The sequence below is a fragment of the Nothobranchius furzeri genome, chromosome 5, assembly GCF_043380555.1.
Source record: "Nothobranchius furzeri strain GRZ-AD chromosome 5, NfurGRZ-RIMD1, whole genome shotgun sequence".
Taxonomy (NCBI): Eukaryota; Metazoa; Chordata; class Actinopteri; order Cyprinodontiformes; family Nothobranchiidae; genus Nothobranchius; species Nothobranchius furzeri.
The window spans coordinates 35771190-35790844 of NC_091745.1; the positions used below are offsets into that span (position 1 = coordinate 35771190).

The 19655-nt window shown below is 47.3% G+C and overlaps 3 protein-coding genes across 10 annotated transcripts in view; 2 read left to right on the forward strand and 1 right to left on the reverse strand.

The window, feature by feature from the left end:
- creb5b (cAMP responsive element binding protein 5b) overlaps positions 1–9896 on the forward strand; it is a 41993-nt gene extending 32097 nt beyond the window's left edge. For 2 of the 3 annotated variants that reach the window (XM_015974974.3, XM_015974973.3), the window contains exons 8-11: positions 5039–5341; positions 6350–6577; positions 6664–6772; positions 7570–9896. In XM_015974974.3, coding sequence (XP_015830460.3) covers positions 5039–5341; positions 6350–6577; positions 6664–6772; positions 7570–7727 — 798 coding nt within the window. In that variant the 3' untranslated portion in view covers positions 7728–9896. The remainder of the gene's footprint in view (positions 1–5038; positions 5342–6349; positions 6578–6663; positions 6773–7569) is intronic. The other variant, XM_015974976.3, reaches the window with a different exon arrangement.
- Positions 9897–10405: 509 nt separating this feature from the next.
- Positions 10406–17716, reverse strand: cpvl (carboxypeptidase vitellogenic like). Its single transcript, XM_015974977.3, has 13 exons — positions 17587–17716; positions 17300–17475; positions 17111–17232; positions 16200–16314; positions 16062–16120; positions 15904–15983; positions 15744–15810; positions 15544–15666; positions 15239–15370; positions 15070–15168; positions 14818–14991; positions 11341–11523; positions 10406–11275 (listed from the first exon to the last, which is right to left on the reverse strand). Exons 1-13 carry the CDS (start codon positions 17589–17591, stop codon positions 11177–11179), a joined length of 1434 nt encoding a protein of 477 aa, XP_015830463.1. The 5' UTR covers positions 17592–17716; the 3' UTR covers positions 10406–11176.
- A 19-nt stretch (positions 17717–17735) lies between these two features.
- The window catches only part of chn2 (chimerin 2), a 64264-nt gene continuing 62344 nt past the window's right edge, over positions 17736–19655 (forward strand). For 3 of the 6 annotated variants that reach the window (XM_070551628.1, XM_070551627.1, XM_070551625.1), the window contains exon 1: positions 17841–19579. Coding sequence is in view for 2 of the 6 variants with exons in the window: in XM_070551625.1 (XP_070407726.1) it covers positions 19531–19579 (49 nt within the window). In the remaining 4 variants the exon portion in view is untranslated. The other 3 variants (XM_070551629.1, XM_070551630.1, XM_070551626.1) reach the window with 2 other exon arrangements.

Sequence of the window (19655 nt, forward strand, 5' to 3'; positions counted from 1 at the left end):
ATAAGTGATAGACATGACTTGAATTTCCGTGAAGGAAACTTTGAGCTGGTATCTTTAGAGAGTGAACTGCCGTTCGTAACCTGTCAGCTGAAACCATTTGAAAAGGTCCTACAGGACCATGCATCTTGTGCTCCAACACATCAACAAACGCATCGTTTTCTGAAACAAGCCGCTGTTCTAAACTTTCTCTTGTCTAGGAGACGGGCCTTTCTCAGTAAGGCTGCTGGTACGTTCTTGTGTTCTAGACAAGTGTGTTCCTGACAAGGACACCAGAGAGTCCACTCTACCGAGCACGGGAGGACGAGGACAGCCTTTGGAACAGAACCGCACTCCGGTGTGTCCTGGCAGCAAGCGCTGCTTGTTTCTAGCTACGGTTAAACGGCCCGACATGAAAATAAAAGTCTGGGTTATTCCTTAAATAACAAAATAACAACAAAAACATATCGTTTCTCTTATATTTGGTCCATTTTTTTATCAAAACGGATACAATTTCAACATTTTCTGCTGTTAAATGAATACAAAAGTAAAATAAATTATTTTTCATTAGAACAGAGCTACTCTGCTTTTATTTTGACAGCGGGCTAGCTAGTTAGCATTTGGAGGGATCGTGAAAGTAAAACCCAATTACACACAGCAGATTTTACAGGTTAATTATTAATAACAGACAACTTATTATTTCTTTATCAGTATTTCTGATATAAAACTCTAGTTATTGGATTGCTGACTGACTGACGTTTGGAGAATAACAATGCATTATGGGATACTTTGTTGTCCCAACTCCAAAAGGAAAGATGCATTGATGGGTGAGGTGTCTTGCCCAAGGACAACGACACTGGCGGAGGCTGGGTTTAAACTGGCAACCCACTGGTTACAGGGTGAACTCCTTTAGCCCCGAGCCTCTGTTGCCCGTAGTTATGCTTTAAACCGAGTTTATTTGGTTAAACCTTCATTGTATTGCTACACAAACAATATGTATTATTGTAAAAATGTCACAGAACACATTAAAGGAGAGGAGGAACTTCTTGAGCTTTGGGTACACAAACTTCAAAGGTTTGGTATTGTAAGCACGTTAGAAATGACTTTCATTCAAGTCATCGTCTTTCAGTTAGATTTCTGACACGTGGCCTCTCTGATCTCACAGCTATGGAGTGTGTTAGTATTTAGTATTGTGTGTCTGTCAGTGTGGGACGTCCACCGCATTCAGCCTGGTGACAGGGGGTGTAGTGATAACCATGCGGGCTGCGCTGAAGCTGGGCTACACAACAGAGGGAACAGTGGGGATATGCAGACTGGAGTCAGAGGCCCATCCATTACCTCGACAGGGTGCAGGAGCTGCCAAGAGTATGAGCGCATGCTTTGGAGCATGCTCCTTGGTGGGTGTGTGTACCTCCTCGAATCCTCCCAGCACCACCAGAGCGCCTGGCAGAACAGCCAGTCTATGTGCGTCTCCCTCGTCTCTGAACCACAGCGTTCCTGCTCAGGTCCTGGCCCAAAACCTGGACGGAGAGAGAGGGGGCGGCCCTGCTGCCCAGCGCTCCCATAAGACTCTCTGCCTCTCTGTTCCCAGAGGAAATCAGTTTAACAGTCCCCAGCTCTTGGGGGGGTGGGTGGGGGTGGAGAAGGGGAGGTGTTACTGCCTTGCTGGGCGAAAGGGAAATCTAATACAACACAACGAATGGGGTTGTGGAGTTTGAGAAGACCGAGAGTGGGTCTGCATGAGCTGGTGGTGATGGTGGTGGAGGTGAGCAGGGACCTCTGACTGTGTGGTGAAGCTCCAGAGCCCAGGTCCTGCTTTAGGCTGCAGCTTGTGAACCCATGAGGAGTGTAGAGTGGGACTTAGGAGGCCCGGACAGGAATAAATTCAGGCTACAATATATAATCCGAGCAAACACTGGTGGTGGTGAAGAAACAGACAGAAGCTTTAATCTTTCTTGCTGGTCAGTTTTTATGAGGAGAGGAAGATCTCCGTTTAAAACTTTGATCCCTGGGCTGTAAAAGTGTGACACCACAGACTGCTTAAATCTGTCTAACCTGCTGGGAGGCGCCAGCGGGCCACAGGTCTCCTGGTAGCACGGCGCTTCAGTTTTAAGGGGAATAAAAGTGCTCACCCCGACCTCAGTGAATTTGATTTACCCACCTTCACCCAGGCGTGGTCTCCTCCATTTTGTACATGCTTCCCGTGCTCCCGCCTCCTCCTGCTAGGGTTAATAGATATGAAGTCATCTGCTGCAGAGAAGCCCGAGTGTGTCCTCGGGATGCGCCTAGAGCACTCACAGGGACATCACTCAGGGCCTGTCGTGTCAGGGAGGAAGCAGCCATTAATAAATATCATTAATGGATGATCACCTGGTATAAAACAGAGGGGCCTAAAAACACAGAGGGAGTAGAGAGGTCAAGAGGTGAAGATTTGTGTGGAGATGGCTTATCGGCCAAAAGGTGGCTGAATCAGAGAGGCTGAAAAATCAATACTGCCACTCCTGTTAGTAGGTTCTGACTGCATGAACGTTGTGTCCGATGCTCACGCGGCTGCTGGAATCACGCCGCAGGAAGCCGAACAACCGCAGGCAGACGGCGCTGACACCTGCACCGCTCTAATGACTGTTTTCTGTAGCAACCATGTTGCTGCAAGAGAAACCTGCGCGTGTGTGTGTGTGTGTGTGTGTGTTATTACAGTAAGATGCACACAGTGGTTATATTCTTGTGCTCAGCAGAGTCTGGGGAAATACAACCATGAGTTAAGAAGTCATTAGGGAGCTGATGAAGGTTTTTGAGAGTGGCAGCCCGCTCATCATCACCCTGCTAACGTACTTTAGCTGCGTCACTGTGGTTCTGGATACCAGGACTTAAGTTTAGGCTGAACAGGATTTACCTGAGCAGAAGCAGCCACCTGAACAGCGATAGCATCAGGAGTAGCCCGAATCTCAAGGTAGGAGTCCTCTTCTTTCAACACAAAAGAAGCTTTAATCTGCAGATTGTTGGCGGTATAGCTTGAATTAAGCGGGTTTAACTGTGATGCTCTCATCACCTCTCTTTCTAGCCGTAGACCTTCTAACAAACTCCTTGAATCTTCCAAAAACTTTGGGGACTTGTGTAGAAATGAGCATTTGAGTATATGTGTGCTTTCTTTCTACATTGCTTGTAATTTTGAAGCACTCTGAGGACCTTCAGCTCGCAGACCTGCCTCTGTACTGTGGGATCATTCATTTAACAGACAGATAATGCCATATTTGCTAGCTGGGAAGCTTCCTGAGACGCTGATAAACGAGCAATCACTGACCGCAACTCAGTGTATGTGTGTGTGTGTAAGACGGGCAGGAATCCATCTAACCGTGCTCACCTCTCCCACCTGCCTCCTCCCTTTGGCTGGCAGCGAACTGCCACCTGAGTGTCACACAGCTGATGCTAGCTAGAGACAGACAGCCTGTGACTTCTGCACGCTGAGGTGAGCGGCAGCAGCTTGCCAGACCTCTGATTGGTTTTCTGTTTCATGAGAAGGGTGGGCCTCGCTTTGGCTCCATCTGAAAGGTGTTTCGTGATTTTTGCCAGCCTTCCATCTCATCTGGTGGTACATGGAAGACGTCCTTGTCAAATATAGTGTCTGTGATTGATCCTTAGCTTTGTTCCAGCTGTGTGTCCGCTAGCTTGTTGTCTCTTGTCTTTTAAATTTGACTCATCTTTTAGCACAAAAGCCCAGATTAAAGTAACACCACAAGAGGTTTATCCTTGAGGTTCATCGCTCCTAGAGTGACTAAGGAGATGTTGGTTGCTGTGGACAGCTGCCGGCCTGCAAGTAACCGCTGTGTGTTACTGTTGTGCTGCATGAACGTCCCTCTGGCTGGAGAGGAAGGGCTGTGGTGACTCGTACTAATGAGGCTGTGGGAAGAGCCGTTAAACATGATTTAGAGAAAAACTAAACAAAGATCCATCTTCTCAGTTTGAGCTCATTTAAAATGAGCGTTGATGAGTTATGCAGAACTTAAATAAGGCTGCAGAAAGGTAACGCGTGTCACCATGTCAGACATCTGGGTATGACAAACAGAGACTAGCATCAGCTGAAACAGGCTCGGCAAGGTCATAATTCCACCGTGCTGGTTTCACGTGCAGCTCGCTGTATCTTACTCTCGTCACTGAAAACCAGGTAATAACCACAGGTTTTCTAAATCCTCCACAAACCGACGTTTGCCTTTTGTAAAGCGGCTGCAGCCCAGCAGATGTGCAGTCTTTCAGAAGGTTTAGTTTTACGGCGCCTCTTCTCATGCTTGCTGTGGAGAGCGTTCGTCTCAGAGAGAGTGAGTTGGGAGAGCAGGGGCTGGTGTTTAGCTACGGCTGTGTCCTAGCGCTGTGAGCGGGACCAGCTGGATGCCATTCCCGATGGGAATCATGAATGTGAAGGTTGTTAAAAGATATGGAGCCTTGGACTGAGCGTGCACTTACTGACAGCAGCTGCCTGGAGGGGGAAGGGAGAGGAATGGAATCACTGGGAAGGAGAATTTTTAAAACTGTGGCATTCCCAACAGTAGCCTTGGAGGGAAGGCTTTGGCTGAACGTGTATGGGACTTCCTTTCATTGTACTGATCTCATGGAAGTGCTGTTAAAACGACTGTGCATGGCGTCTTCACCTGCGTCGGAGAAGCCGGAGACGTACGTCCAGCAAACAAAAGGAACGCACGTGCACCTTAATGAGTGGTTTCTCTCTGGTCCTCACATTTCACTCAGAGACCGACGCCTTCAGCTGGGCTGAGGTTTACAGCTTTGCTGGCCTCACGCTCACACATGAGAAATAGGCTATTAAGAATATGAAGAGGAGGGGCGGCTGTGGTGGTCGTCGGGAAAGGTGAAGAACCAGAATGACAGGAGTGAAGGAGAGACAGAGGACAGCCTAAGTGGCTTTGATTTGTTCTCCTGACGTGGATTTATGAAGCCGTTTGTCATGTCACCATCAACACGTGCTCTCTCACGCTTAAACAGCACGCTGCTGAAGTCCAGTTCAATACAGAGAGAGAGAAGCTGTAAGATGCTGTGTTTTGTGTCCACACAGAGGCTGAAGGCCGCACTCTCACACCACCCTGGAGCCATTCCCAACGGCAACATGAACTCCATGGGCCACATGATGGAGATGATGTCTTCACGGCAGGAGCAGGGCAGCCATCCTCACATGCACCCACACCAGCACATGCAGGCCCCCGCTCACACGTACCAGCACCACGGACACCACCACCACAACCAGAGCCACAGCCAGGCCACGCACCACCACCCACAAGGACACCATCACAACCCCCACCTCCTCCCGGGGCACCCCCTCCAGACCTCACCGCACCCTCCTATGCACTCTGCATCTCAGGTAAAGGCAAACACCACTATGCTGCACACATTTGTGCAATTTGTTGCAGTTCAGAAGTCAGCTATTAGTGGTTTGGTGTTGCAGCGTTGCTGAAATGATGCTTAAATCTACAAGTCAGTGGGCAAACGGACGTTCCCTGCTGCAGCCTGAATGTCAGCTAGTTTCCTGGCTTTCCTTTGAGCTTGGCCAGCCACAGGTAGGGGTTGAGAGGAGGTCGTGAAGCGGCGATCATAAAAGATGCTCTTGACTGTCTTTTGGAAACTTTGCTTCACATAATTCTGCTTGGGTAAGCTGTAATTATGCGGCCACGGTTTGCTCCAGGTGCAGAGGGAGGTTTAACGGTGGAGAGACCGTGTTGAATTAAAAACCTGGAATATCTTAGCGGTGGATGTATGTGGTTGGGGTTTATTTGAACGTAGTGCCCAGAGTGCTTTGTTGTGAGACATTTCCCAATCATTGTGGATGAGAGACAGTCTGACTGAAGGAGAAAAAGCACTTTGCTGTACGGCCGCTCCAGATGTACCATGAAGGCATTAAAACAACACTGTCTGTATGCACAGCCGCCATTAAAGCAGCTTGTATTTTCCGTAGTTCTCATAAAAATGGTAATGACCCGAAGACTGAAAACACTTTACTTTGCCAAGTAACTGTCCAGATCTGTCAGAGCAGGTACAGCTTTAGAAACGGGCCTTTTGACGGTGTCTGGTGAAGTTAGTCTGAGTGGAAGTGGGCGTTGGAAAACGGCCTCCTGACACCTCTTTAACAAGGTGGGCAAGCCTGGTGAATCAGCCCAGTCACCCACTCAGTCTCACCTCTGACGCACGCCGCCCGGCTCCCGAGGCACGTGCTACAAACAGCTGTTGTTTTTGGGGAAGTTGCCAGCTACTAAATAGAAGGAGGAGATCATGTATAGATCGGTGATTACAGGCAGGAAGCAGGGTGGTGACAGCAGACAGCGTGTCATCAGAGATGCAGGTGGACCCTGATCCGCTGTGCTGCGTGTTTCAGATGTCACCTGCAACCCAGCAAATGCAGCCTACACAGACGTTGCAGTCCCCACCACCCAGCGGGGGGCGGCGCAGGCGGGTAGTGGACGAGGATCCGGACGAACGACGGCGAAAGTTTCTGGAACGAAACAGAGCGGCTGCAACGCGATGCAGACAGAAGAGGAAAGTTTGGGTGATGTCTTTAGAGAAGAAAGCAGAAGAGCTCACTCAGACCAACATGCAGCTTCAGGTACACACGTTGATGCAGCATGGGCCGAGTCCTGGTGAAGTGTGTGTGTGTGTGCTGCTTCCTCCAACAATCTTGTTTCATTTCAGAACGAAGTGACCATGTTAAAGACCGAGGTGACTCAACTCAAGCAGCTTCTGCTCACTCACAAGGACTGCCCCATCACCACCATGCAGAAAGAGTCCCAAGGTTACCTCAGTGAGTAACACACACGCACACACACATGCACGCACACACACACACACGCACACACACGCACGCACGCACACACACGCACGCACACACACACACACACACACACAGACACACACTGGTAGGCTTCAGCCCTGCAGACGTAAATCTAAAGACCAGTCAGCGGCTGCCCAGACTCTGGGCTCTGAGCTGGTGTCCAGCTCCCACGCTCAGCGCAGGATGCTTGCTTTCACATCTGGGCGTTGCACACTCTGCTTGCCGGCTCAGACTGGGAGTTGGTCGTCAACCTTCTCATTTTTCCCCCGACGCCTGTGCGTGGAGGCGGAGGAGACTCCTCGTGAGAAAGGCATCACCGGGCTGCGCTGTGGCCGACTTTTACAAATGTCCAGAGTCTTCTCGACATTTGGGCTGTGCTTCAGCTCTGCTTCACATGACATCAGAACCAGCACACACTTAGCCCTCTTTGACATGCACGCGAGTGTTGTTTACATGTATGCGGGACAAGGCTCCTCCTGGGTGCTGCCCTACGGCTGAATGGCTCTTTCATGCAGGAGAAAGCCACCTCCCAGAACGGGCTCATCGATGACGAGTCTAGCTTGTCACCTTCGGTGTGTCCCAGATCCATCAGGTGTGTTTATGAAGCGGACCGATTCATTGCTCCGTTGTCTTTTCTTCCCCTTGTCATGTAAAATGTGACTATTTTAATAGATAAATGATGTTTTTAACGACAGTAGCGTTTGGTTTGATCACGTCTACAGGTCTAACATCACAGCATCACTCATGTCCTGAATGTGTCTCCTCAGGTCCAGAGAGCAGCCCAGCAGCCAGCCCGACCCCCCCGGCATGCTCCCAACAGCAGGTCATCCAGCACAACACCATCACCACCTCCACCACGGCCATAGGAGGCGGCAGCGTGCACGGGCAGACCAACCACCGCACAGACATTAACCCCATCCACTAGGGACTAGAATCTGATCTGCAGCCTCCGTGCTCCCCCCTCCCCCTCCAGCCTGCTTTATGAGGGTTCCCAGCTGCATTTGTTGCCCCGTTTCCACTGTGGAAAGGCCAGAGAGGCTGCTCTTTATACAGTAGCTGCAGTATATTTTTATACAACAACCCTATTAACACATAATGTCTCTACGGTTCAGCTCCTTGTGTTTTTCGGTTTGCTTTTCTCGAGCATCTGGCAGAAAGGAAATGTTTCTGTTGCTTAATGGTACAAAACTGGCCACCATGCTGATGGAGCCGGAGGAGGAGAGAAAGCATCAGCGACATTTATAAAAACTCGCCTCACATCTCTGAATGCCCAAGTGTTTCCTGGTCAGACGTCATGTAGGCAGAGATCAGCCCTCTCTCATCCTTATCCCCAAAGAGCTTTATGAACTATTGCATGACATGAATTACACCACAGGATTAAACTGAAGCAATACACCACAGTATTGAGCATCCTTTCTACTGTAGTCCCATTCCTGGACGGGGACGGCCACGGACACACACCTGTTTGTTTCAGAACTACACTGTGATACGGGTGAGGCAGCTCGCCACCCACTCTGCAGGGCCAAGTCTAGCTTTAATCATCGAGGCCTTTTGGTTTTGTCTGAGTGTGTCTATTTGAAAATGTGTGTTTTGGACAAAACTCCAAATGAAATGAGTTTTACTTGTGAATATTGTATATTTATGTTATTTGCTCTGCAGAACAAAGTTCGGTAGCTGTGCTAGGGCAGAACAAGAACCAAGGAAGGGAGAAAATGTGTAACCTTTTTTCATTTCCTCTAAGGAACGAGCGTCATTTGAAGTGATTATTTTCCACGTTGTGCCTGAATCCTTATCCAAATCCATGTTGGCTTTGTACCATGAAACCACAAGATGTGTCTAATTTCCCCTCAAACGATGTCTGCTTTTGGGCCAAACCTCTTTCTATCTGAGTTTTTATTTCCCAGCTTTAAAACTTTCTCTTGTTGTGCAACTTTCTTTTCCTCTCTCCTAAGAGCTGGAATGTCAGTTTTACTGCATGAGGACCTGAACGCACCGTTTCTGCAGCAGGATGGGTGACTCACATTCCTCTGACAGGCGGAGCGGTCACAGAGCTTGTCTATGCACTTTGTCCTCTGTCACATCAGAGGGTAGAATAGCCATACGGAGGTCAGAGTAACTCTTAGTGATCTCCTCATCCACACACACACACACACACACACAGGAGACGGTGCCTAGCCTGGGCCATGAGGTCATCACAATGTTCTTCTTCAAAGCTTCTTATTTTATTTATCCTTTTGAACTTTTTGCGTTTTGTTGTCCGTTTGCAGCGTGTGTGTTCTTGTCGGAGTAGATGTGTAGACTGGTGTGTGTGTTCTTGTCGGAGTAGATGTGTAGACCGGTGTGTGTGTTCTTGTCGGAGTAGATGTGTAGACCGGTGTGTGTGTTCTTGTCGGAGTAGATGTGTAGACCGGTGTGTGTGTTCTTGTCGGAGTAGATGTGTAGACCGGTGTGTGTGTGTGTGATGAGTCAGAGGAATTCTCTTGAAAAGGGCTTCGCTGCATCATCCCTCTGAGCTTTTTGCCTTATTTTCAATTTCTAATTTTAGATGAAACCATTCCAGATTTTTCATGTTTAATGTGCTCATGACCTTGAAATGCTCACAACTGGGAACATTTGGAGGATTTAAAACTTTTTCTAATACATCAGATTCAGGTTTATGAAACATTTACTTTGTGAGGTCAAATGGAAGTACAGTGTGTGTGTGTGTGTGTGAGAAAGGTGGAGATCATTTCTCACATTTTAATGGTATATCTGTTATTTTAAATCTAAAAAGTATAAATATTGTACATAAAATCATTAATTTCTATAATCCTGTACATGTATTACAACCACCTTTCTTTCTGAAGGGAGTATACGTGTGTGTGGTACGTTTGTAAATAATGTTTTTACAACACTTGTTGCCTTTTAATGTTTGTCAAAATGTTCATTCCAGCGTTTAAAACAGTTGAAATGCATAATGAATTGATGAATTCATCCTCACCTGCATAACTTTGTACATTTTTCTCGTGTTGGTCTGTGTTCATGACTTTTGCGTTTGTACATTTAATATCACTGCAGTTACATGACAATAAAGCACCTGTTCTGTAACATTAAAGGCTAAAAGCTTTCGTGATCTCACTTTTCCTGCACAGATGTGTGCAGTCAGTGGGAAAAGCATCCATGTGATGCGATCAACATTTATTTTGTTGATGCATGCTCTTGAAAAATAAGGGCTCATTAAATAGTCAGATGCTTTAAAGGTTTAGAATGCTCATTAATTATTAAGCCGTCTAGACAGCTTGGTAGATGTGTGATCCGTTAACGCCGGCGCTCACAGACAGATGCATGCTCACATTCTGATGGCTTCATCATCGTCGTAACAAGCACAACGTTAATCTATTAAAGGTGCCAGGTGTGATTAGATGCCACCTGCCTTGTGCAAACCTCTTCAGGATCTTTAAACTGTGCCTGCATAAAAACATTTAGAGATTTTTAAAAAGTCTGCAAAGGACTGAAGAAATATCTATTTTGATATCAGCTTTTATATAAAATTATCCACCAAACTACTGTGCAGACTCTTAATTTGTTGAAGATGTGGCTTGGCAGGACTTCTAGCTTCAGGTCTCAGAGCCACAACATTTTATTGCAGGTTACGTTGGTTCTTTTCAAAAGTGTTTGTGTCCACAATCAGATAACTTTTACACGTGCAGCCTTCATGGAGACCTGCCAGGGCTGAACAAGAATGTGTGTTTGTGTGTATGTGTGTGTAGACAGCAAGAGGTCACACTTGTCCATCAGAAGAGACGTCTCCATAATTTACACAAACAAATACGAAGACCAGGACGTTTCAGTGGGAAAGCTTTTCTGATTAAATGTTTGTAATTAGGAAGGTTGGAGTTATTATTATAATTATTGTGATGATTAACATGTTGGAGCTTTTCTCCGCTAACAGTTCAAATCCTTTAGAGTGCAGTGCCCCCTAGTGGACATTTAAGGTGACTCAAAATCTTGTTGCAGGAAAACCAGAAAGAAACACAAAAGTAGATCAAATACAAAAGTAAAAACAGGTTTGTTACAAAAACATTTCATTATTGGCTAAAATATTACACATTTTAAATAAATGATTAAAAAAATATTTACTAGATTCAGGAGCCACGACGACAGAGCCCGATGTACCAACTACATCTGTGGGGGTTCCTAAGAAATCAAAGTCCCAAATCATAACATCCCTTTGCTAAAACACGAGAAAAAAATGTTTGTTGCAAATATCTGAACAAAACTTGTAGATTTAGATTTGTTGTGGAAATCAACACCTTTTCAAGTCAGCTCTGAACAATCAGTGTGTTTGACACGGAGACGGAGCTTCAACCAGTCACGTTTCTGTAAAGAAGCTTTTCAGTTCCAGCCCTGGGTGGACAGAAACCTGTCGATCATATCAAAGGATCTGGCTGGCTGGTCGTACGGCAGAATGTGTCCTCCTCCTCGAATGATCACCTGCGTGAGACGTGGACACGTGTCAACATACTGGAACGTCCTACAACAAGCACGCGTGTGCTCACCTGGTAAAACTCTCCCACTTGTCGAATATAACCGGCCACCTCCGTGTCGCTGGGCTGCAGCTTCCAGTGGAAGCGGGGGGCGGTTTTGTACTCGGCAGCTCCGGTCCAGTTGACAGTAGGCAGGAACCTCTCAGTCAGAGGAGCAGCTACGATCACGTCCAGCTGACCGCTGTAGATCAGCACCTGCACAGACGGTACGGAAAGCTCATTAACAGTAAATAACAAACATCAGAGGTCTTCAGCGGCTGTTTTAAAAAGACAAAACACCGTTAGACACATTCTAGGTGAAAAGAGGTGACAGAACGTCACAATAATCTAAACTAGCCAGGATAACCATCTTGTGTTAAATCTAGAGCAGCCACCAACTAGCTCAGAATAAATGACTCATTTACGGACGTACTGCCTCATGCACACTGAATCTAGCGCCGCGCAGCATTAGCCAGTTAACCTAGTTAACTGGTCCATCACTGAGCACACGTGTTTGTGGACGTTTCTAGACTGAGCTGCGATTTCAAACGTTCACAAAGACATCATGGAGCCGCCTTCACAGCCACCAAAAAATACAGCTGCTTCTACAGGAAAGCAGACAGAGGCAGAGAAATCCCACAGACTACACCTGCTGAAAAGCACCACAGACCTGCTTTTCAATGGTCAAAGATCTCCATGTTCATGTTGGACGTGGTCGGATGCAGTGGTGGTGACACTTACAGAAATCTGCGTGAGCAAACAGCCTAACATGTAAGTAATGATGGTAAAGTAACGAGTTGCAGCTCTACTGGCCGGCTTCAGGTGCACGCTCATGAACGAGAGGCGCTGAGAAGTAGAGAGGAGTTTCAAGGTGCAATATGTTTTCCACCTCTAGGTGGTGCTCTCTGAGAAAAAACTCTGGATTTCTAGCAAAGAAATCTAGACGATAGTTGAAGTAAAATGATTTTGTGCTGCGTGCTGGTCTAGCCGTGCTTCATAGGGAGGCTAAGGCCGGACCGTGGGTAAGAACTAGGGTTGTCACGGTAACCGGTGTAGCGGTAAACCCCGGTAAAAAAGTTGACAATAAAAATAACCGTCCTGTTTTTAAAAAACTAAATTATCTCGGTGGGTTTACCGTGGCCGCGGTTTCGGCGCGGTGACCCTTACCAGCCACCGTCGCTTCAGCTGAAGTTCCCGTGCACACGCACTTTTTAGTTTGCAACGTTACCAAAACTTTGAAGCTGAAATAATGGCCGAAGGAGGAGACGGCAGCGCCCAGGACATCCATCAGCCCTCAAAGAAGACTAAATCGGAAGTATGGGCATATTTTGGATTTCTGAAAAACGCTGAGGGACAGTTAATAGAAGACTGCTATCCCGTTTGCAGAACGTGCAGGAAACAAGTGTCTGCAGAAGGCAGCAACACTTCGAATCTAATGGCACATCTGCGTGACCATCACCCACGTCTCTACAGCCGGTGCAAGGTAAGTTAACATTAGCATTTTAGCTTAAATGTGAGGACGTGAGGACTTTTGGTCGAGCTGGTTGCTGGATGAAGCATCGTATTTGTTGATGATGAAGAGAAATATACAATTAGTTCCTTGTCATTGATTTGTTTACTTATTCAATGCCATTTATACTTGAACATTTGGATTTGATTACATTGTGTAGTAGTTATTTTAGTAATTTGTTTAAAGTGGCCATTTATTTTAACTACATATTTTTAAGGTTGACTTGTACAGTGCTCAAGTCAAGTGTGGACTGGAGTTTTAGATTTTCATTTTGATAATGAAGAAAACAAGTATATGAGAAAACAAGTGGTGTTTCTTTGATTTCTTTACATATTGTTTATGTTTTGAATGTTTGGATTTGTATAATTTAAACCTGCACTGACTACTGTAACACGTTCCAGAAAAAGAAGCTATTTGTTCCTTTACTTGTGAAAAGTTGCACTTTTGCTAAGGCTTGTGTTATTTTAGGTTTAATAAACACTGTTAAACCTTTTCAAACCTATTTCAGTTTGTGTAGAACAGGACTATCAATGCTTTCTGAACATATGCAACACCGTTTAAAAAATACCGCGATAATACCGAAAACCGTGATAATTTTGGTCACAATAACCGTGAGGTTAAATTTTCATACCGTGACAACCCTAGTAGGGACAAAAACACGAATGCAAGTTAACGTGGCTGTAAAAGCTGTTTTGTAACCCCGTTGGTTACGTGCCACGGATTTCACGTCTGATGTCCGTGAATTTTAAAGACACATTCTGATGCCAGGAACGTGCTTATTTTCAGGTTTTGTGTGAATGCGAAGCAACGTCATCAAAGCAGACATGGAGAAGAGCTGAGGAATAACGGCTGTAAGTTTAGCGAGCTTTGCATCCTTCCTTCAGGACAGAGCCATCGGGCCATGTGGTGAGTAGCAGCTACGCTAGGGGAGAGGAGATGATGTGGTCTGCAACACACCGATGTCTGATTTGTATAACAATTACAAACTTCTACAAGCTGATTAAGTACACGACTGGCGTGGTGGAAACACACATCATTAGTTTCATTTAGGTGGAAGTACAACATGTGTGTGATTCCGGGCGTCAGGCAAAGCGGATTAGAAAACAGCTCTTTGACTTGCATTCATTGTTTTGTTCTTCTGGAGACCCGCGAGCCGACCAGAAAGGGAGGAGTCTTTCCTATTGGAGCCTCAGCAGGCACGCCATTGGCCTGAGCAGTACTGTGTTCTGCCAATCACAGCACTCTATTGGTTTGGTGGGCAGGATGGTGCAAACAACACGGCAACCGCATGTCTGAAACAGCTTTGCTATCAACTCTGGACTATTTAGACTTTGGCTTTTGTTTGAGTCAAGAGCAGATAAAGCTTCTTTGATGGCGTCATGTGGACTGCCCCGTTGACTGACACGCATAGCGGCGAGTATGTCACGTTGTTTGTTGTCTGTAGACTCCGCCCCATGACCGAGTTCTGTCTATGGGTCGTGGTCAGACTATAGAGTCACATATGTAGGATGTCTCGTCAGGATTGTGCTTTAAAGCATGAAAGTGATCAAAGACACTGCCAGACGTACAATAATGAAGATTTGGCCCCAAACAGAACCCTGCGGTTTCTACAGAGGAGATGTGAACAACTCTACAACAGGTCCAAACGTTCACGCTTTATTGTTTTAGATCATAACTGACAGCTGTTAGCTCACGAGTCCACGACGCTGTCAACCATTTCTCTGAACAGAGGCTGTTCAGGAGGTTATACAAGATTTAGAACTTTTACACAAAAACACTGAGACAACATTTTAATGTCGAAATGAAAAAACACTTAGCATTTGGTTCTAGTAGAATTAAATCGTGTTTAGTTCTTAAAACATCTAAAAACGCTTTTCATAGAAAGTCTAACTTCTGTTCCTGTTCCATAAAACTCCACAACCTTTCAAATCATCGGGTTTAAGAAGTCCAGCGGAACCAGAACACCTCAAACATCACTGACATGCTGCACGTCCGCCTACCCTGTAGTTGTCCATCAGAACTCCCAGCCATGGTTTGATGCTCTTCATCACATCCTGAAGGAGGTGCTTCTCCACCTCCGAGCCGTCGTGGAAGGTGAGGTTGCCCACGTGGATGGAGCGTCGCACGGCAGGCAGGGTCACAAACTCGGAGAAGTACTCCTGGTCCTCAGGCTCCTGGAACATTTAGATAGGAAACACTGGCTGCGGTGTAAAAACACTGAAGTGTTGCACACCACAGGAGAAAACCAGTACCTGGCATGTCATGTAGTTATAGTAGTTCGTGCAGCCAGTTGCATTTTGAAAGAAGGACGGATACGGGTCCATGTCGCCGTTCAGCAAAGAGTCAAACACCTGAGGGCAGACTCGTTTACAGCTGAAGTCAGACCACAGCACAACCCTGACTCATTCTCCCACGGCTCACCTTAAAGGCCTCCACCCACTTCTGCTGCTGGATGAGCTCCACACCCAGGTCCGTCTGCTTGTTCACGTACTGCTTTTGGAGCTCATCGATCATTCCCGTTTGGTACAGGAACTCGCCGTAACCACCCAGCATCTGATGTGGGAGAAGAGGCAAGTCCCCGGTGAACGCTCAGGCAGAAGACTTAGACGTAGGTTTGTTTAGAGACACAATCAAGAAATCAGCCGTAAAGCATAAAGAGTGTGAGGATAGAAACACAGCATTTATTTAACCAACAGCATCATATGAGTAAGGTGCAGGAAACACACCAGTTCTGGATCACAGAGTCCATCTCCAATAGCCATGCCCTTAAAGTTGATCTTCACTTTAGCAGTGGGGTTGTTTTTGTGGATGTAGTAGGAAACAGCAGGAACGTACTTTCCTGCATAAGACTACACACAGAAACGTCAGCTAGGACCCAAAACTCGAGAGCTCTGTTCATCCACACGGACCAAAAGGTCAAAGGTACCTCTCCGGTGGCGTAGAACTCGTTGGACTGATACTCAGGAAAGAGCTGGAAGAACTGTGTCAGAGCACTTTTACAGGACAGAGACAAAACCAGAGGAGAAGTCGGGGTAAGAAAACACCTCGCCAAAGGGGCGGTGCTTCAACCGAGACAGGAAGCAAACCTGTACAGATCTCTGCCCACATCATCTTGGTTCTGAGCAAACCCGCCATCGTGTTCGGTGAAGCTGAATCCTGTTCCAACCTAAAACACAGAGGCAACCTCAGCCCCGTCTGGTGGCGTTAGCCTGTTTGTTGTTGTTTATAAAAGGAGTAAACATACCGGGTTATCTATGTACAAAACCGAGTATCTGCTTGTCCAGGAGAAGTCCCTCAGACCAACTGCAGGGAAAGAAAAACAAGAGTTTATCCAAAATATCCCAACAAAACAAAACTCTGCGTCACAGATGACGTCATTTACCTGTCAGATTCTTGTAAACCACATAAGGGCCGTGCTCCACAAACAGCCCGAACATGGAGGTCCCTCCCGGCCCGCCCTGGAGCCACAGCAGCACCGGAGCCCCCTCCTGGCCCGCCTGCAGGTCAGGGAGGAAGTTAACGCACCAGCGCCACCTGGTGGTAGGCTTAGTTCTGCAACAGCCGGATTTGACTGCACTTCCTTTTGTTTTTACACAGAATGAAACCATAAAATCAGCAGGACACACGCGGTCCTGTCGTCTACAAACACGGTTTGTTTGTTTGTTTGCAGCAAACGTTTGAACTTACTGGTGACCATTTATTTAAAAACAATCATGTTTATAGCAAACAAGACACAACGACATCTAAACATGGTGATAACGTTCCAGCAGGGTTCTCAGATTGTATGACAGAGTGAACATTATGCTTAAAGGAGAACTAAGGAAGTCATTTTATAAACATGTGCTGTTGGACACTCGTGCACCCTGAACCCCTCCCTCCTGAGCTGCTGCTGCTGCACCACACACATCCAAACTCAGACTAGCCTTAGCTCAGCTCAGTAAACAATAAAAACCCAAGTGGAAGCTCCAGGTTGTTTCTGGAGACCTGCTGTTATCTGCAGTGCTATCTGTGCACCAGTTTGTTGCTTTCTGGATGTCAGGTGAGATGGCACACGTGACTTTCCTACGCTGCTGACCAGACAGATGAAAGCTCGAGTTACTGATTTATCGATCACGCATCAGGAAGAACAAAGATCACCGGAGACATTCCCGCTCCGTCCTGCTGGAGGACTTTGGTTGTTTTCAAACACGCATTCATCAGATACATCTGATTAAAAGTTGTCACTAAACACATGCAACTGCTGAGCTGAAGAGACCTGCGGAAGCTCCGATCAGAAGGAGAAGCTGGACCTACCATGATGGCAGGGAAGAACCAGAAGAAGAGGTTGCTGTTGTACTTCTTGTTGACTGTGAGGTATCCTGCATAGCTCTTGACGTTTGGCCCGGGTAGGCTTCCTACCTGACTCAGCTTCCTGGCTGAGGAGAGAGACACAAACACGGGTGAGGAGACGTGCTGCTAGCTACACGCACAGGTGTGCTTTACCTTCGTCTATGTCGCCCTTTTCCAGATACGGGGTGAGGAAAAGAGGGGAGCCGGGGTCCGCTCCATTCTGGCCGCTCACACGGTGAGACTTTCGGCAGAAAAACGACGAGCAGGGGTGGGAGGTCACCGTCACACAGACCCACAGCAACAAGAAACCTGGAGTTTGCTTCAACAGCCTGCAAACACTTCATATCAGACTACAGGCCTCGTGTTTCACAACAATAGTCCCACCACGCACCACCTGCGGGCTCAAACGGCGGGAAGGGCCTGAATTAGTCCAAACTCACCTCATTATCCGGCCGTTTCTTCGGTAACGGGACCAATTTCACCCCCAGTCTGGGAAAAATCCAACTGGACTGTTCAAAAACTCTGAGTGAGGCAGTCACGTGACCAGACCTAGGGCGGTCACGTGAGATTCAGTCACGTGGTTTATTCTGTCAAGGAGCGTAATTTAATCCCGGAGCGCTGTCTGGCAGGATTTTCAGCCGTTCCTCAAACAAAGCGGGTTGTTCAGCTGTTGGACCATCTCTAAAGGTTGGTTCAGACGTGCCTGGCTGAGGAAACCCGTACAGTTACAGCAACTTGTCCTTTATAAAAGAAAATGTCATTTAGTCCACTTGTTCAGTCTTATACCCCATCCCCTCACACACACACACGCACACGCACACGCACACGCACACGCACACACACACACACACACACACACACACACTTGTTGGCTGGGTGATGGTGGTTTTGCAGCGCGGTTAAGCCTGGTTTATGCTTCTCCGTCAGCTCCGCAAGGGACAGACACGCACGGATTGACGGAAGCGTTTTGCTCTTGTACTTCTCCGTCTCCTGGAGAGTGTTGCAAAGCAATTGCCTGACAGGACAACAGAGGGCGTAGCGCTGTTCTGTGGTATCCTGTCATGCATCGGTCCAAGATCGTGTGTTTATATTGTGGTTTTTGTGTATATAAGTGACTTTTAACAGGTACATATTTGTCTCTCATTCTCCCACCCCTTCATGCGCTCCCCACCTCTAAACCCACGTTTCCTGTCTTTTCCGTCCACAAATAAAATGCTTGCTGCGCATCTTTTCACTCCTCCAGTCACGGGAGAATTAAACGTTCATATTTTTAGAGTTTTTTCGCGAGGTATTCTTCAAGCTTCTCCGTGTCTGCCGCTAGTTATCCTCGGCTCTCTTTGCAATGGCGGCGCTGTAAACAACAGCGGCATCCTGACCAATCACAAGCTTGCGTAATCCGTCTCGTTCGACGGATGTTTAAAAAAGTGGGCTCGACTCCGTACGTACTTGCGTGCCCTACGCAAGTACGGATAATGGCGTTGCGTGTCTCCGCACTGACGCAGACGGAGAAGCATAAATCAGGCTTGAGTCTGACCAGCCAGCCCCGTGCTTAAGGGGAAGAGCAGGTTGGTTCAGCATTAGTTTTGTGTGTACAGTTAAACAGAGGAGGAACCTGGCAGGCCATTAGTGTCTGCTCGCTTCTCTTTTCTGATATCATCGCGCGTCCTTTCTGTGGGTCTGTTTTGTGTCTTTATTGGGATGTTTATCAGCTCGGGCCACAACTCCGGGGCTCTTTGTTGTGGTGTCCGAACCACAAATATCCACCAGGGGGCGCAAAACACACAGAAACCCATTCAGTTCAAGAGCTTCTAACGTGACACAGGACCTGAAGAAAAGGTGCAGATCCGGAGGTGGTCTGCCACCGACATTTACCGTGACCCACCACCAAACGGCAGCTTCTGAACGGGCTGCCTGAGATCCCGGTGTTTGTTCCGCCTTTCATGTGCTCCAAACTTTCACTTTAAGAAGGCGAGCCTGGGCTGCAGTGTGTTTATGCTGGTCACACACACACACACACACACACACACACACACACACACACACACACACACACACACACACACACACACACACACACACACACAGCTCAGTGTGAGGAAACGGTTCAGTGAAGCATGTATGGTACTGTTCTGCAGCGTCAGTGTGTGTGCGCGCGTGTGTGTGTATATGCGGCAGCTGGAGCACGCCACACCAGCCCAGACGCAGAGGGAGCGGATTGGTATTTCTTAAACAGAACCGGGTAGTTGGGTTCGGGATTAAACGAGACGTAAAATAATCCGCTGTCATAAAGGTGAAGCGCACCCGGAGGAGGAATGGCACCACCGGGCACGAGCTGCTGCCGCGAGCCCGCCAACTGGGAGTGACCGACTCAGGAAACTGTTGGGATGGCAGCATCAAGTAACTCAAGCCTGTCAGGTTCGTCTCTGTCCTCAGGTAAGTTACATCCCAGAATAAAGGTCTTTATCAGTGACATTACATCTGTGCACGTGCTCTCATGTTACAAGCGGTA

Bases quoted from the DNA above. Each gene is read 5' to 3' on its own strand.
- cpvl (XM_015974977.3), bottom strand. The intron at 15,371-15,543 runs GTGTGTTTCCTG...CTCCCACATCAG, and splicing joins GACTCTGTGATCCAGAACTG to ATGCTGGGTGGTTACGGCGA. The intron at 15,169-15,238 runs GTGAGCCGTGGG...GTCTGCCCTCAG, and splicing joins AGTGGGTGGAGGCCTTTAAG to GTGTTTGACTCTTTGCTGAA.